A 17,634-nucleotide genomic window follows, 5' to 3' on the forward strand; every position below is an offset into this window, starting at 1 on the left:
ACATAATCAAAACAAAAACAACCTAATAACCCCCACTCCACATTTTAAAAGGGCATTGGATGTCAATCAGCCAAAGGAACGTTTTTGCCTGGTAACGGAGTTACGGACTTAAGAACAGGAAAGGTCAGCGTAAGACATATGGTTCATTTTGATGAGCCCAGCAGAGCTGATAAGAGAGGAGCGGTAGTAGATTATTCTGAGCAGTCCGACGAAGACACACAGGACCTCATATACTTTCCTGAATGATATATAACAGTTCATATCTGCCTTCTGCTACCGCACCACCTGGCACAGATGATGAACAGGGGGAAGAAGCAGAGGAGCCGATTCCAAGTAGCACTACTGCCAGAAGGGATGAGATGGAGACTGATGACGAGATTCCTAAATAGGAGGGTGTTGAGGATGCAGATGTGGCTGCAGAGCCCAAAAGTCAGTCGCTAATTGAGACCCGACAAAGGTATCCAGGCTCCACGACTGTCCAACATTGCAAGGTTGGTAGGTCCCCTAGAACCTCCCACCTGGCCACTGAAGCTTGCCTGTGGAAGGATGCTGCACAGGAGGAGTTTGATGCACCAGAACAAGACCTGGAGCCTCACCAAGCTGCTGCTTGGGAAGAAGGCAATTGGAAGCAAGTGAGTATTCAAGGTGAGGCAGGTGCAGAAGAGAAAGTCGAGCACTACAAAGCAAGACTTGTAGCAAAAGGCTACTCGTAAATGTATGGAGAGGACTTGGATGGTACTTTCGCACCTGTGGTGAGGCACACCGCCATTAAACTGCTTTTAAACATAAAGGTAAAGGAACGCCTGACCGTTATTTCCAGTTGTGGCCGACTCTGGGGTTGCGGCGCTCATCTCTATACGCCGAGGGAGCCGGCGTACAGCTTCCGGGTCATGTGGCCAGCATGACTAAGCCGTTTCTGGCGAACCAGAGCAGCGCACGGAAACGCCGTTTACCTTCCCGCCAGAGCAGTACTTATTTATCTTCTTGCACTTTGACGTGCTTTCGAACTGCTAGGTTGGCAGGAGCTGGGACCGAGCAACGGGAGCTCACCCCGTCGCGGGGATTCGAACCGCCGACCTTCTGATCAGCAAGTCCTAGGCTCTGTGGTTTAACCCACAGCGCCACCCGCGTCCCACTGCTTTTAAGCATACTAGCTTCTAAACAAATGGGCGTGAGACGTATAAAAACTGCATTTTTGCATAGCAGAATCTCAAAGAACAGCCTAAAGGTTTCGTCAAGCCAAAGGAAGTTCATCTAGTATGCAGGCTTCAGAAGGGCTTTATGGAATGAAACAAGGCTGCAAACGCATAGAATGAGAAGTGGCACAGCATGCTCAAACAGCCAAGATATACTCGAGGTCACACAGACAAGTGTTTGTACTCCAAATGCAAAAATGGACAATTTTCTTAGGTTTTGGCATTTGCGGGCGACTTGATCATTACAACTAAAAATTTCCAAGACAATTTCCAAGTCATGAGGCACTTAGCCAAGGATGTGACGGTGAAAAATCTTGGGAAAGTTTCCTGTTACCTAGGTGTCCAAATTGAAAGAAAGGACGATGGATCTTATCTTCTAAGCCAAAAGCAGGCGGTCATTGAATTGCTTGACAGCCTAAATCTGCAAGAAGCCAACCCAGTAACCATACCAAGGATTACTTGGTATACTTCCTAAAGAGTTGAATTGAATCTAAACTCTTACCTGACAACAACCAGTACAGGTCAGCAATAGGGAAACTTTTATACCTGACCATGACAATGAGACCAGACATTGCAAATGCAGTGGGAATCCTGAATAGGAAAGTGCGTTCCCCCACCAGGATGGACTGGACTTTTGTGAAGAGAGTTGTCAGATACCTAAAAGGGAACCATGAATTGTAAACTTAAGCTGCCAGCAGATTGCAATCCATAACTAGTAGGTTACACAGATGCTGATTTGGCAGGAGACGCTAAGGATTACAAGTCAACAGGTGGGTTCTTCTTTTTGTTTGGAAATGATCCATTTCTTCAGGCAGTTATAAGCAGAAATGTACCTTTGTCTACCACAGAGTTAAGATTATGTAGCTGCAACTGAAGCATGCAGAGAACTAGCCTGAATCAGCCAACTGACTATGGACTTTGGTTTGGGGCTGAAGAAGCCTATTTGATTGAAGACAGCCAGAGCTGTTTTAAGCTGTTGTAGAGCAAGAAATTCTACATGAGAACCAAGCACATTAGGGTTGAGTAGCACTGTGTGTGCAACACAATGAAATGGACTTGTTGAATTGGCCTATTGCCAAACCAAGGAGATGACAGTGGACATTCTCACCAATCCTTATCGAGCTACTGAGAGGCAGCTTTGAGAACTTTCGAGTCAAGACTCTGGTTGGTTTAACAAAATTGTGCATGCAATTGTTAAATTTTCCTGAGAAGGGGTTTGTTTGTAGGAGTTTTTGCAATCAGACGAAACAATGCATATCTGTTCTTGTACTTGGATGATGGACTCAAGGGCATCCTGATCAAATTTGCAGATGACACCAAACTGGGAGGGGTGGCTAACACCCCAGAGGACAGGATCACACTTCAAAATGACCTTGACAGATTAGAGAACTGGGCCAAAACAAACAAGATGAATTTTAACAGGGAGAAATGTAAAGTATTGCACTTGGGCAAAAAAAATGAGAGGCACAAATACAAGATGGGTGACACCTGGCTTGAGAACAGTACATGTGAAAAGGATCTAGGAGTCTTGGTTGACCACAAACTTGACATGAGCCAACAGTGTGACGCGGCAGCTAAAAAAGCCAATGCAATTCTGGGCTGCATCAATAGGAGTATAGCATCTAGATCAAGGGAAGTAATAGTGCCACTGTATTCTGCTCTGGTCAGACCTCACCTGGAGTACTGTGTCCAGTTCTGGGCACCACAGTTCAAGAAGGACACTGACAAACTGGAACGTGTCCAGAGGAGGACAACCAAAATGGTCAAAGGCCTGGAAACGAGGAGGAACGGCTAAGGGAGCTGGGCATGTTTAGCCTGGAGAAGAGGAGGTTAAGGGGTGATATGATAGCCATGTTCAAATATATAAAAGGATGTCACATAGAGGAGGGAGAAAGGTTGTTTTCTGCTGCTCCAGAGAAGCGGACACGGAGCAATGGATCCAAACTACAAGAAAGAAGATTCCACCTAAACATTAGGAAGAACTTCCTGACAGTAAGAGCTGTTTGACAGTGGAATTTGCTGCCAAGGAGTGTGGTGGAGTCTCCTTCTTTGGAGGTCTTTAAGCAGAGGCTTGACAACCATATGTCAGGAGTGCTCTGATGGTGTTTCCTGCTTGGCAGGGGGTTGGACTCGATGGCCCTTGTGGTCTCTTCCAACTCTATGATTCTATGATTCTAGTCAGTAAAGGGACATGGAATTTCATGCTTGCTGCTGGGGCTTCAGTTTCTTCATAAGGAATTGATGGTTCTCCCAATGCTGGCCTCAGTTTGTGCCCACCTACCCTTTGCACGTGGGTAAACACTATTTAAAAACCAAAGTTTCGCAGTGAAAGTGTGTTGTTGTGGGGGCATGAGAACTTTCCTGATTTCCCCTGCTGTCGGACAATGGAGTGTGTCTCCCTAGCAGTGCACAGTGCTGCTCTGCAGTGAACTTATAAGGAGACTTGGTCTCTGTTTAATCCTTTGTCCCTCGGTGCTGGTTTCGCTACCAGAAGCCTTGAGGTCTCCTTCTGGAGAGAGAATCCTGCTGAAGGAGCAGGAGACAGCTGCAAGGAAGTGGGGGAGGAACGGCGAGTCTTGCTTTTAGTCTGTCTCCTTATGCATCTCTGTCTCTTCCATCCCATCCCCCAAAACCCTTTTCAAAGGATGTTTGGCAACTGGTGCATTTGGGTGATACAGATCCCTTTGGGGAAAGGAAAATAGCAACAAATGCGACTCATAGCTTCACTGTTCTTGTGGGATGAGCAGTGGTTCCTTTCTCTGCTCTCATTCGCTTGAAATAAATTCATTATTTTCTCGGACAGAAAGCAAAAGCTGCCCCAAACAAGTTCTGTTTCACTTTGTCTTGCCTCGTTGTGGCATAGAAGGCACTGAAATGGAGGCAAGAACCCTCCTGGACTCCATTTCACTGCCCCTCCACCAAGGTAGTTACAGGGCTAGCTAATCCATATGAAGTGATCTTGAATAAGCTCACTGTGTGGGAAAAATTAGGATTCCAGGCTAGTTGGGAACACAGAGAGCCAAGACATGGTTGTTTCTGATTGATGACCATAGTACAAGTATATGATCATACACATGTTGCATTAATGTCCCCTTTCTTAATGTCCTGTTCTCTCCCCAAAACCTGCTTCTCTGTCATAACTCCTTCAGAAAACAGCAGCGTGTAACCCTTTCTGCATTTTCACCTGCCTGTGAACCTCCTTTGCTCCTTCCTCTGAGCATGATGGATCAAATGCTTTGCAGTGCTGGCCATGCAGCTAGCATCAAATAAATGTTGAATTGATGTTTCTCAAGTCTAATGAGACACTGCCCCTGCTTAAGCCTGCCAGGTTGCTCATTCCTCTGTCTCCTCCCTGAAGGCTCATTACTGGATCTGCCCACCCAGCTTCTCCACCCCACCCCCTTTCATGTTTCCTCCCTCCCTTGCCCATCTATCTCCTACAAAACCTACCATGTCCTTTCCCTTCTCCTCCTCCCCACCTCCTCCCCCATATTCTTGATCTGCAGCACATCCTGCGGCCACCATGAACCCTTGATTTTTTCCAGCGGTTCCACTGAAATTGGGGGATGTGCCAGCTGCAGCTTTTCATAGCTCTGGCACCAAGAAGTCGTGATAAACTGTTTGCATCCTCTTCCCCACGACTGCACCATTGGGTGGGGCTACTCCTTAGTTTAAGAAATGTCACATCAATCAGAATCCCATGTTAAGCTGACACACAACTTTACAGGAATTTAAAATTGTATTCTTTATTAGTTTTTCAATGTGAGTCACTTCAGCTCAATTCAGATCTCAAGGGAAACCATGTTTTCCTCCAGTGTGAATTTCCCCACTGTGTCATTTCGCTGGTGCTGTAGCTGGCTGGGCAGGCGGGGTGGGTGGGGGTGGGCTAGCCGGGTTTTTTGCCCAGGAAGCCTCCAGAGGAGCACCATTGAGGCTCCCAGCCTGTGTGTGTACGCAAATCCACATGCAGGTGTGTGTGCATCTTTGACCCGCATGAAAATAAAACATATTTTTGCCCCAGTTTAGCTCGCTGCCTGTCCCATCTCCTTGTGACTGGAATAAAGGAAATTCAACCAAACCACAGCTTCTTGAGGAGCAATGGGTCAGTGTGTCTGGCTGTCAACTAGAAGATTGGTGGTTCGAGGCCCCCACCCCCACCCCTGGGATAGTTGTGGACAGGATTCCTGCATTGAAGGGGTTTGGACTAGATGACCGTCAGGGTCCCTTCCAGCTCTACAGTTCTTTGAGATTTACACCTGAGCTCAGCTGTGGTTTGTCTAGCTCTAGTTAGTGAGTAAACCAGATCATGAGACCACAGTTTGATCTTGACTTCTCCCTAACCAGGGTTTAAACAAACTGAAGATCCCCAAGTTCAGACGGCATGGGGAACTAGAACTTGTTTAAAATGGTTATCAAGCGTTTCCCATCTCCTTGTAGCTGCAAAAAAGAAGAGGTGTGAACATGTGAACTCGAGGCTCACGGCAGCTCGTTCACATAGGGGGAAACAGGCTTTCTGTTACATCTGAACCCAGGACTTTGAGTAGTTGTGTGGTGAATGAGACAGATAAGTCATGTAATAAGTCAATCAGTTGGATGGAGTTGCATTGTCTCCATGGCAAAAGGGAATGAACTGTAAAAATAAAGGGGGCCTGACATGTGATCATCAGAGGTTGACTTGTCTATTTAATTGCTTTCCAGATTCTCTGGATGATGAGCAAGCTCTACTCAGTAGTAATTTGTATCCCCCCCCCCTTCTTGTAGTTGGAAAAAGAGAGAGCCACAGTCGCCCCTGGAGAAAGCCCCTCGCTCCAGCCACCTCTGAAATACGAGCAGAAGACCAAGCCTCTGATTCCTGAGATGTGCTTCACCTCAAGTGGCGAAAACACAGAGCCCCTCCCTTCCAACTCCTACATCGGAGAGGATGGAAGCAGCCCCTTGATTTCCTGTGCCAAGTGCTGCCTGCAGGTCCATGCCAGTAAGTCTACGCTGCGATTCTCTGTTGTGGTTGTATTTTGGGCCCAGCCCTTCCTTTCTTTTTGGTGGCATCAGAACTTCTGTCGATCCTTCCCCCTCTGCCTTGCAGCATTGCACTGGACAAAAACACCCTCCACCTGTTGCTGCAGCACAGGTTGCCTGGTAATTACAGCTACCTGAGAGCATCCCTGGGAGGGATGTAGATTTCCAAGGAGGTCTGTGCATGCTTAGAACTAGAACTGCCTTTCTCTGGGTTTCATTGTCTCCTCCCTCGACCACCACAAAGCACAGAGGCATCGAAAGCTGCCTTAGATAGTCCACATAGCCCAGGTTGGTCTACTGTGGCTGGCAGAGAGGTCTGTGTGTTGCAGACACAGAGAGGTCTTGTTTCCTGTAATGCAAGGGGGTTGGACTAGAAGACTCTCGGGATCCCTTCCAACTCTACAATTCTATGCTTGCGCTTTTTACCTGATATTTCCAAATGGAGATGCCAGGAACCAGCCCTGTGATCTTCTGTCTGCAGAGCAAGTGCTCTGCCCCTTATGCTATGCTCCTTCTCCCATCTTGTAACTTAATGTCACTCTTTTGTCTTCAACCGATTGTCCCTCATCTTTCTGACCTCTGGTTAAATGTTCGTCAACCATGAGCATCTCTCCTGCTGCCGCCTTGTTTCTTCTCTGTGAATTTGGCTCAATTATTTCTTGAAGCTATACCCTGCCGCCCCTCACCTGTCTGCTCAGGCTGGCTGTCAGTGAACACAAGCAGCATTTCACAGACTCTTGTTTCATGTTCTTTGGGAGCCTCATGACTACTGAGACTTGAATCTATTGGTATTGTCATTGTTGCTCTTATTATTATTATTATTAATATCCTGCCCATCTGGCTGGGTTTCCCCAGTCACTCTGGGCAGCTTACACCACATAAAAAATTGTAAAGCATTAAACATTAAAAAAAATTCCGATATAGGGTTGCCTTCAGATGTCTTCTAAAAGTCAGATAGTGGTTTATTTCCTTGACATCTGATGGGAGGGTGTCCCACAGGGCAGGCGCCACTGCTGAGAAGGCCCTCTGCCTGGTTCCCTATAACCTCACTTATTGCAGTGAGGGAACTGCCAGAAGGCCCTCAGCGCTGGACCTCAGTGTCCAGGCTGAATGATTGGGGTGGAGACGCTCCTTCAGGTATACTGGGCCAAGGCCATTTAGGGCTTTAAAGGTCAGCACCAACACTTTGAATTGTGCTCGGAAACGTACTGTGAGCCAGTGTAGGTCTTTCAGTGTAGGTCTTCAGTGTAGGTCAGGTCTGGTGTTATGTGGTCTCAGCGGCCACTGCCAGTCACCAGTCTAGCTGCCTCATTCTGGATTAGTTGTAGTTTCCGGGTCACCTTCAAAGGTAGCCCCACGTAGAGCTCATTGCAGTAGTCCAAGTGGGAGATAACCAGAGCATGCACCACTCTGGCGAGACAGTCTATGGGCAGGTGGGGTCTCAACCTGCGTACCAGGTGGAGCTGGTAGACTGCTGCCCTGGACACAGCTCCATGGACAGCTATCAGTTCAAAATGACTCCCAGGCTGCACACCTGGTCCTTCAGGGGCACAATTACCTCATTCAGAACCAGGGTTCCCCCCACACCTGCCCACCCCCTGTCCCCTCAAAACAATACTTCTGTCTTGTCAGGATTCAACCTTAATCTGTTAGCCACCAGCCATCCTCCAAAAACCTCCAGACAATCCATTGATGTGCCTGTTCCTTGAATCACAAGTAGAACATAGACTCTGTGACATCTTTGGGGATAGCTTTCCATGTTTTGGCCAGTTTGTGTTTAGACAGCAGGATGCAGACTTTTCAGTCCTGCAGGATTATTTTGCGTAAATTGGACATTTTGCTTTTTGGCCCACTTTCCTCTCTTGCTCTTTGTTTCCCACTCATGGACCTGGGACCTGCATGGAGGGCATGTGCCCCTGCCCCGGAGCTGTGGCCTAATACAATTTGTTCCTCTTTAAGATGTTATTCCTGAAGTTGCCATTGGTCTGGTTCCCCTTCCCTTCTGAGCTCTTTTTGGGCAAGTGGGAAGAGAATGGAGATGTGAGTTTGGGGAGAACGGAATGCCTTTAAGGAGTGTCTTCAGACACAAGCAGACGTTCAAGGGTTTTTAATTTTACAGAGAGTATTAAATGACGAGGGAAGGGGTGGGTGTACCACATAGACACCTTACTCATGTATTCTTTTGCGAAAGTTATCAGAGTGGGGCTTGTGGCGTCTTTCCCAGGGTGTCCTCCGCCTGCTGGGTATGGATTTCTTCCTCTCTGGCTTATCCTTCTATAACCCTTGTGAGGAACAGGCTCTGGTGCGTATATGTATATGCAAACAGTCCTTCACAAGAAACCTTGAGGACATCTTCCAACAAAGATGCCAAAGCAAAATATTTGAGCAATAGGTGGCAGCTGCAGTTCCCATTTGAAAGCAAACCCCCAGGAGAGAAAGAAGCCAGGTCCAAGCCTCTCTGCCTCACCCCAAGCAAGGGTTGGGAATGTCACCTGCCATAAACCAAAGGGCATTTTTTTTTTGTTTCAGATGCTCAAGCCTCCCTTCTGATGTTTTCTGTTTATAGATTGGGCTCCTGGCAAGACAGTATCTATTAGAGGAGAGTCCATTATTTTATTGGGTCTTTTCCCCCCCTCTGACACATCCATTATAGGCCGGCCTCCTTCAAAGCTTCCAGCCTGAGCAGAATGGTTAATTTGGAAGGCAGAGAAGGTCTAGGAAGGACAAGGGAAAGTTTCTGAAACATCTCTTTTTTATTAAAGGTTTCTTAGTTTTCAAAAATATGTGCATTGTCTCTTTTTTCAAGTTGTGTTTTCTGTGATCAGTTTCCTTCGTTGTGAGACATTAGTGTTGCATGCAGTATTCGGCTGGGAAGGAAAGAGCGGGAGGGTGAAATGGTGAGTGGGGTGAGAATGCTTCTATTTTTCTGCTTAGTGTATGTGTGGGGTTTTGTGTCAGCATCACTTGTATGCGTTCTCTTACTATTTGCTTGTTATATTTCCTTGGTGGTGAGAGAGGTTGGGGATGGCCAAGGGTGTGGTTGGTTGTCTTTGGTTGGCTGTAGTGAGATTTGTTTACGTGTGTGAGTGTGGGGTGTATGTGTGGAGTTTTGGATCAGGTTAGCAAGGTTGATTCTTCCTGTGCTGCTCCCTCCCCATGAATCCACAGTATATACAGTCCCTGCATCTCTACACACCCCACCAGAGTCATAAGAGACGTATTCTATACCAGCCCATGGCTCTCCAGAAGGGACCGTATGGGAAGGAGATATGGCTGCCTTGCCGTAACTCAGAACAGGAGCACTTTGCACTGTGGCATTTTCTTGCAGGTTTCACCGGTTTTACTAGTTCCATAAGAGATATCTGAACTCAGTATATAAAATGCAGTTATTTGTCATACTTTGAAATGTTCAAGAATGGTCACAATCCATCTAATCTAGCCAGGCTCTTTTTTCCCATACCTTTTAAGAAGCAGAGCTCGAAAACCACACTGTGGTTGTTGCAAATACTCCCTCCCCCCCCCCCGCCCTACACAATCAATACTTCCTTATTGTCTCTCTCCCTCTGTTTGCATTTTGTTTTTAGTTTGCATCTTTCAAAAAATGCATCTGCTCTTCCAAAAGACCTATTCTTCCATCCTCTCCCCAAATACAGAAGCATATTTTTCTGTGCTCTCTTGAAGCAAGAAATCGATGTTGAAATTTCACAGTCTCTTCACACAGCTCTTTTGGACTCCATAAATATTTTAATTAAAGACAACAGTTTCCATTTTGCTTTCCTGATCAGCTTTCTGAAGGTGTGACAACCGAGGTCTTTCTTTTTCACAAGGTCTAGATTAAATCTTCTGCCTCCCCTGCCCTGGGGTGTGTGTGTGTGTGTGTGTGTGTGTGTGTGTGTGAGAGAGAGAGAGAGAGAGAGAGAGAGAGAGAGAGAGAGAAAGAGAGAGAGAGAGACTATGGGCTTTACATTATTGACTTAACCACTGCCCCATCCTTTCCCTTATGGGGATTATATCTGCCTCTGTTAAGTAGCTGCCTTTTATGTAACTCAAAAGGCTTCAGCATTACCTGAAGGTTTATTCTCTCCCCACCACCGAGATTGTAGAAATAAAGTATTAAAGTACCTCACCCAAATATCCTGTTGAAAGAGAGAGAGTGGCTGTGCCTTACTTGGAGCCTTTCACTTTGCTTTGGCCCTTCTCCTAGAGTTAAATCATGTAGAACCAGAGTGGGGAACCAGCAGCATCCGAAAGCCATGCAGACTTGTCTGTTAGCCATGGAGGCTGAGGCTGAAGGGCCACTGATCAGTGGCAGAGTTAGCTGCATGGACGCCCGGAGCTGTGGCCATGCAGTGCACCCAGGGCAAGCTGCACGGGTTGGGGGGGCAATGTGCCATGCACGGCGGCGATGGAGCGAGCCCCCCCACAGTGTGCTTTTTTGACACCCCCCTCAGAGATGACACCCAGGGTCGGCCGCCCCCACTTTCCTACACCCCTGCACTGGATTCCCCACCCCTGATGTAAAGCGGGTGTTTTAACTCATTGTGTGCACAGGGTCGAAGGGCCTCTTTTATATATTAAATATGAAATGCCCTTGTAAACTTCTTTTCTGTCCATCTGAAGTGCAGAGATGTGCGTAGAGCACCTGTGGCGGCTGCTTCTCAGCTGCGGAACTCTCCTATCCCGAGGGAGGGCCAATGCCCTAGCTTTTGAGCTTCTTGCAAAAGCATTGTGAAATGTTTTTTTTTATTTGGGCTAGCATTTAGAGGGGGAGATTTTGGATGGTAGGGAGGAGAGAAGGCGTAGTATTCATCTTTTGTCTGTTTTTATTAGGTGTGTTATTCATATCTTGTTCTGAGCACCAGAAATGAGTGAGCTAGGCATGCGGATAATTCATTAGCTGAGCTTTGTGCACAAGATGGTTTTCCCTTCCTCTCTCTGAGCCTCTGGTTTTACTAAGATGGTTTCCTGCATTACTCCCATGGCATCAATTCTGCTCCTCGAAGAGCCAAAATGTGAAATATGTGCCTGGATTTTTAGTGTTGCTTTCTGTTTATTTCAACCTGATCCTTTTCTATTTGTCACAGGTTGCTATGGGATACATCCTGACATAGTGAATGAAGGCTGGACCTGTTCCCGGTGCTCAGCCAATGCATTGCTAGCGGTAAGTCAAGCCTTTTTGGAGGTGGCCAAAAGGACATTGGGGCAAGGCTATAATGTGCACATCCCAATTTAGGGTTCAAGCTTAACTTCATAACCATGTGGGCTGTAAACATACTGCTTGCTTGTTTTGTTTTAAAAGATTTCCCAGACGCTACATCAGTAGACATGCCCCTAATGTGAAAACGTTTGGCCTCTTCCTTGAAATGTCTTTTTTCTTCTTTAATTGCTAACCTGTTTTTTTTCAATATTGTGCTTGTAGGATTGCTGTCTTTGTAATCTCAGGGGAGGAGCCCTTCAAAGGACCACAGATGGAAGGTATATAGAATGCAAAAATAATAATAATATAAAATGAAATAATTTGCATGCCTCGCAATCCACCAGGATTTTATAAGTTTATAACAAGAAGATCCTCAAAATCCCATTGCTATGGCTACCTTTCTAGGTGGACTTTGATTTATTTCCATTTTCAAAGTCTCTTGGGTGGTTTAGGCTACCTTAATCTGTGTGAGGCGCCCCCCCCCCATGCCTTTTTAACTCTTCAGGGAGATTTTGCAGCTAAGCTTTCTGTTTAATATTTCTGTTTTGCATTTTTATTTTTAAGTTAGTGGCGCTGTGGCTTAGCAGTGACAGGGCCATTTTCTTCCTTCCCCAGGGACGATGGGGAGGGGTTAAGCAGGGGAAAGGGCCATTCTCCAGAACTAGGCTGGGGGAGCTGTGGCCCTCCGCATTTTCTTGAATGATAATTCTCGTCTTCCCTGAGCGTTGGCCGCGCAGGCTGAGGCTGGGAGTTGGGAGTCCGACAGCATATGCAGGGCCTCGTGTTCCCTATTTCATGCTTTAGAGACTTCTCCCAAAACTTTGAGAAATAAATGTTGCAGGCATTCAACTAGTGAGTTCTAAAGTGAGACAGGCTGAGGCACAACACCCACCTTTCTATTGCAAGGTGTGCCAGAATTGTTGCTTCTGTAATAAGTGCTCCTAGATTACCGGAGAGTCGATTAGTCCAGTTTCATTGCTGCCAGTTAGCTTTCTGCCAGGGACCAGCAACTGCTAGCCTATGGGCCCTGTGCTCCATGGACCATGAAGAGAGTAGCTTTTCATTATTATTATTATTTTCATCTTCGTTGTTTTGCAGGTGGGTCCATGTAATCTGTGCAATCGCTGTCCCTGAAGCCCGCTTCCTCAATGTCATTGAGCGCCACCCTGTAGACATCACTGCCGTTTTGGAGCAAAGGTGGAAACTGGTAAGGACCCATCAAAATGGGTAGGAAAAAGGAGGGACGTGACTTGAAAAGTGACGCAGGGTGTTAGCCTGCTGAGAGCTCTGGCAGACTTTGGCTTGGAGGTTAGGAGAGGCTCTGTTATGCTGTTGAGCTTCTCCCTCCCCCTACAAAGGGGGCTTTGGTTCATGCTGTGGAGGTAAAATGCATTCATTATTCAGGCCAGAGTGACGGCTCTGAATTGATACACAAGCGATAAATTGTGTGGAGCTAGCTCCTTTATGGATAACCTGACATTTCCAGCTCGCTGTCCTCTTCATTACCCACGCTTGTAACAGCAAATTAAAAATCCTTTTTTTACATGGGACTTGCTTGTACCGCTTAATGGGCCTCCCCAGAGAAATCTGTTAAGTCCTCTGCAGCTGCCATGAGGCTTTACGGCTTGTCCCATCCCTTTGTCTGCTCTGCATTTCCTTGCTGTTTTGAATAGCAGCTTCACAGAATGCCTTTGGTCTGGAGTTTCTGCCTTTTTATTTTTTATTTTTTTTGCATGAACCATGTCACTAGCCCTTGTTGTTTCAGGAACCGCATGCACTGGCCCATATGCAAGTTTTAGAATCCAGAGCCTTAAAATGCAAACACACGGATACACACATAAACACAAATTGGGAGAGTTTCCAGCTGCTCCCAATAATCCCTTCCTTCCTTGGGTGGTGGGATGAGCAGATCTGAAGGGCTGGTCAAATCATGGTATTGAGTCTTAACTACGGCACTCCACGTAAGGAGCTGTGCTGAACTGCAGCAAACAGAAATGAAGAGGCACAGTCCTCTACATTGCAGCAAGAATCTGTTGAAAGAATCCTTAGCTTAATAGTAGAGCACATACTTTGCCTCTAGAGGGTCCCTCGTCCAGTCCTCCATTAAAGGGCTCTTATCGGGGTCTGGGAAGATCTCTGTCTGTCTTGGAGAACAGATGGGGTCTGATTAAGGCACATGAGGAAGGCCTCTGATGATGATTGCCGGGTCCAGGTTGGTTCATATGGGGAGAGGCAGTCCTGAAGGTATTGCAGTCCTGAGCCATTTAAAGTTTAATAGGTCAAAACAAGCACTTTCAATTCGGCCTGGAAACTGATTGGCAGCCAGTGAAGTCAGGACAGGATTGGCATTATATGCTCAAACCGTCTTGCCCCGGTGAGCAACTTGGCCAATGAATTCTGCAGCGGCTGAAGTTTCCTTTACAGGCAGCCCCATGTATAATGCATTGCAGTAATCTAGCCTAGTATTTGAGTTCTTGTTCAGATTGTGCAGCTCCTCATGCCATAAAGAGAGAAATAGCTCCCCCCCTTTTTTTGCATTGAAATCTTGAGTGGGTTAAATAGACCGGGCTTGAATTAGTCTCAGTGGGAAAGCGAATCAGGCAAGACATCTTGCAGAAGATGAGCCCCCCGCCGCAGTTAACTAGCTTAAAAGCTGGAAACCAAGCACCCAAATCCACTGCTTGTTCTCCTTTGCACATTTCACCATGCAGTGACAGGAGGTCTTTTAAGGAAACACTCAGGCACAACTGTTTAGCTGCTTCAGGGAAAAAAGTTCTGTGAGCTGGGTCTTGCTTCGAAGCAGGAGCAGATGATGATATAAAGGTCAATGAGGCTTGGGATCTTATGTGGCAGAACAAAGAATTGGGGAGAGGGCAGGAAGAGCATATTGCGATAATAAAGGCTTAAGCAGACAGCTATCTTGAGTTTAGAAAGGACAGGTTTTCTGTCTTCCCTCCATGTAGTGTCACCCGGGACTAGGCCTATTGTTTCCAGAACAGAGGCTGAAAGCTAGAGAATTTGCCCAGGTCTACCCAAAGACTCCATAGCTGAACAAGGAGATGAGGCCTGGTCCCCCTGCTCAAACTCTCAACGCTGCAGGTTGGGCTCAGTTGTAACTGCTAAGGGCAGGGCAGGGTAGGGTATGTCCATGAACCCCGTGCTTCTGCATTCACCCTGTGCCATACCTTCAAGTTTTTCACCTGATCTGATATCTACATCCTCAAAGCAGCGGTACGTGGAACATCGTAAGAAGCATACCATATTGTGCTTATTGCCGGTATGCCGATTTAGGAACTGAATGGACTTTATCTCCTGACCATCCATTGGGCTTTTATTTCTCTTGATATGTTCTGTTTGCATGATGTGCAATTACACTTTGTGAGATATTATAGGTTGAATTGTCTTTGAAATAGAAGTTACATAGTCAAAACAGCCTGTTACATTGTGTGTGTTGTTATGATTAGCAGCTGTTCTTCCCTCTCCTTCCATGGGGGATTTTAAGCAGAGGTTGGATGGACATCTGTCACAGATGCTTTAGCTGAGTTTCCTGCATTGCAGAGGGTTGGACTAGATGGCACATGGGGTCCCTTCCAACTCTTCAGTTCTGTGATTCCACAGGGCCACTTTGATAAGACATACATACACACACACATAGCCTGCTGCCAAGGTTCCATTGACCTCATCACTGTTCTTAGCTTTGGGGGACCAGATTTGGCCCCAGAGTTTCTAGTTGCTGACCCCTTGACTAATATTTGATTTTGATGCTGTGTAATAAATGCTGATATGGCACAGTGAAGGACGACAGCTGTCTTCACCTTGCTATTTCTGTTTGATTCACAAATTTTGTTAGCTGGGCGGTGGAGGGGGTCCTTCCTTTAGGGGGGAGGGTCCTGAGCTGTGGCCCCGCCACACATGTCAGGTATCAAGGCCAAGCTCTCCTTTGCCATAAGTGCAATGTGCCGCTTGGTTTATCAACAACACCATTTGTGTGGCTCCTGATTAATGGGGCTTTGCGGGGCCCGCATCTGTAAATTATTTACGGCACACAGATTCGGAATAATTAGCTGTCATCTTCTCTGTGGAATACATGAAATGTAGCTTCCATCATGAGGCAGACAGGCCATTTCTTACTCTTAGCGATGATGGTGGCGATGATACGATTTTTCAACGTGGCTTTATTTCCGGGATATGTTTGTAGGCGCATGGTTTCTCCTTTGCTCCCTTCATCTCATACCTTTAAAAGATTTCTGCTGCTTCTTCCCTGGTAACATTTTATCTTGCGAGACTGATAATGGCTAAGGGAGATGCTCAGCTTCTTCCTCCTTGTCTGACTTGTCAGGACGCATTTATGGCAGAGTGAGTCTCCTCCTCCCCCTGCTTTGCTGTGTTGTTAACTTAATTTGCTAGAAAATTGGTTTTGAGTTGTGTGGGTTGAGTGACCGGAGGCGATGATGAGAGGCGGAATGTGGATGAGTGGGTGGTTCTAGATCAGCAGGTTTCAAACGGTGTTTCAGGGAACCCCAGAAGTTTTTCTCAATGAGAAGAAAAGCAGGCAAGCTCACTCCTGGAAAAGAGCGCCTGGGGTCAAGGCTAGTGACATGGTCCAAATAGTAGAGTTGTTGAGTTCAGCGGGCAGGGATCCAGAGGCGCACAGTGCGAGTTAGTAGACATTTTCCATAGTGGGAAGATAGTGGGGCTGCAGGAATGGAGGTGGAGGTATCTATTTTAGCAGCATGTCCCACTTGCAAGTTTCTCAGACTGAGGAACTGAGCTTGGAGCAGTAGCCAGGCCCCTACTGGCTCCTCTGGTCTGGATGCACCAAGAAAAGCTACAGTACAGTGTCTGGCCATTCTAGGGGTAACACATTGTTGTGGCACTCCCAAGAGCTGCCCTAGTCTTTCAGAGAACAAGGAGTCTGGGCCTGGCGAACAGTTTGTTCCCCGTTATCCATATTTCCCTACCCAGTGTGACGTAGGTGGTGCTGTGGTCTAAACCACCGAGCCTCTTGGGGTTGCTGATCGTAATGATTGGCAGTTCAAATCTGCACAATGGGGTGAGCTCCCGTTGGTCTGTCCCAGCTCCGGCCAACCTAGCAGCTCGAAAGCATAAATAACACCGCGAGTAGATAAATAGGTATCACTACGCGGGTGGCACCGTGGGTTAAACCACAGAGCCTAGGACTTGCCGATCAGAAGGTCGGCAGTTCGAATCCCCGTGATGGAGTGAGCTCCCGTTGCTCAGTCCCTGCTCCTGCCAACCTAGCAGTTCGAAAGCACGTCAAAGTGCAAGTAGATAAATAGGTACCACTCCGGCGGGAAGGTAAACAGCGTTTCCGTGCGCTGCTCTGGTTCGCCAGAAGCGGCTTAGTCATGCTGGCCACATGACCCGGAAGCTGAATGCCGGCTCTCTCGGCCAATAAAGCGAGATGAGTGCCGCAAATCCAGAGTCGGTCACGACTGGACCTAATGGTCAGGGGTCCCTTTACCTTTACCCTTTTTATGTCAGGAAGGTAAGCGGAATTTCTTTGCGCTCTGCCTTGCACAGCAATGTCCCATTGCACCAGAAGCTGTTTAGTCCTGCTGGCCACATGACCCAGAACGCTGTCTGTGGACAAACTCCGGCTCCCTCAGCCTGAAACTGGAGATGAGCTCTGTACCCCATAGTCTATTTCTGACTGGACTTAACCGTCCAGGGAACCTTTACCTTTTTCCTACCATGTTTTAGGTACCACACACACACACACACACACACACACACACACACACACACACAACAATAATTGCATCTAAATCAGTACATACTCAATGTGATTCCCCCCCCCCTTTCGTGGTTTCATGTAAACTCATTTCCAAAACTGCATCTCCCACTTTACACCTTCTCAGTAGTGGCGCCCGCCCTGTGGAACACCCTCCCTTCAGATGGAAATAAGGAAATAAACAACTACCTGACTTTTAGAAGACATCTGAAGGCAGCCCTGTTTAGGGAAGTTTTTAATGTTTGATGTTTAATCGTGTTTTTAATATTCTGTTGGGAGCCGCCCATAGTGGCTGGGGAAACCCAGCCAGATGGGTAGGGTATAAATAAGAAAATTATTGTTATTATTATTATAATTATTATTATTACTTGGTTACTCTCTAGTTTTCTTTTAAATTAACCTTTTAAGTGCTTGTTTTTAGATTAATCCTGCTAATGCTGTTTAGTTGTTTGCAATCGTTTTTGAGATAG

The 17,634-nt window shown here is 46.8% G+C and overlaps 1 protein-coding gene across 2 annotated transcripts in view; it reads left to right on the forward strand.

The window, feature by feature from the left end:
• The window catches only part of KDM4B (lysine demethylase 4B), a 205,353-nt gene that overhangs the window by 180,729 nt on the left and 6,990 nt on the right, over nt 1-17,634 (forward strand). For both annotated transcript variants that reach the window (XM_083594406.1, XM_083594405.1), the window contains 4 exons: nt 5,958-6,171; nt 11,297-11,373; nt 11,632-11,687; nt 12,508-12,616. In XM_083594406.1, the coding sequence (XP_083450532.1) occupies nt 5,958-6,171; nt 11,297-11,373; nt 11,632-11,687; nt 12,508-12,616 (456 nt within the window). The remainder of the gene's footprint in view (nt 1-5,957; nt 6,172-11,296; nt 11,374-11,631; nt 11,688-12,507; nt 12,617-17,634) is intronic.

Source organism: Podarcis filfolensis (assembly GCF_964270895.1).
Source record: "Podarcis filfolensis genome assembly, chromosome: 18".
NCBI lineage: Eukaryota > Metazoa > Chordata > Lepidosauria > Squamata > Lacertidae > Podarcis > Podarcis filfolensis.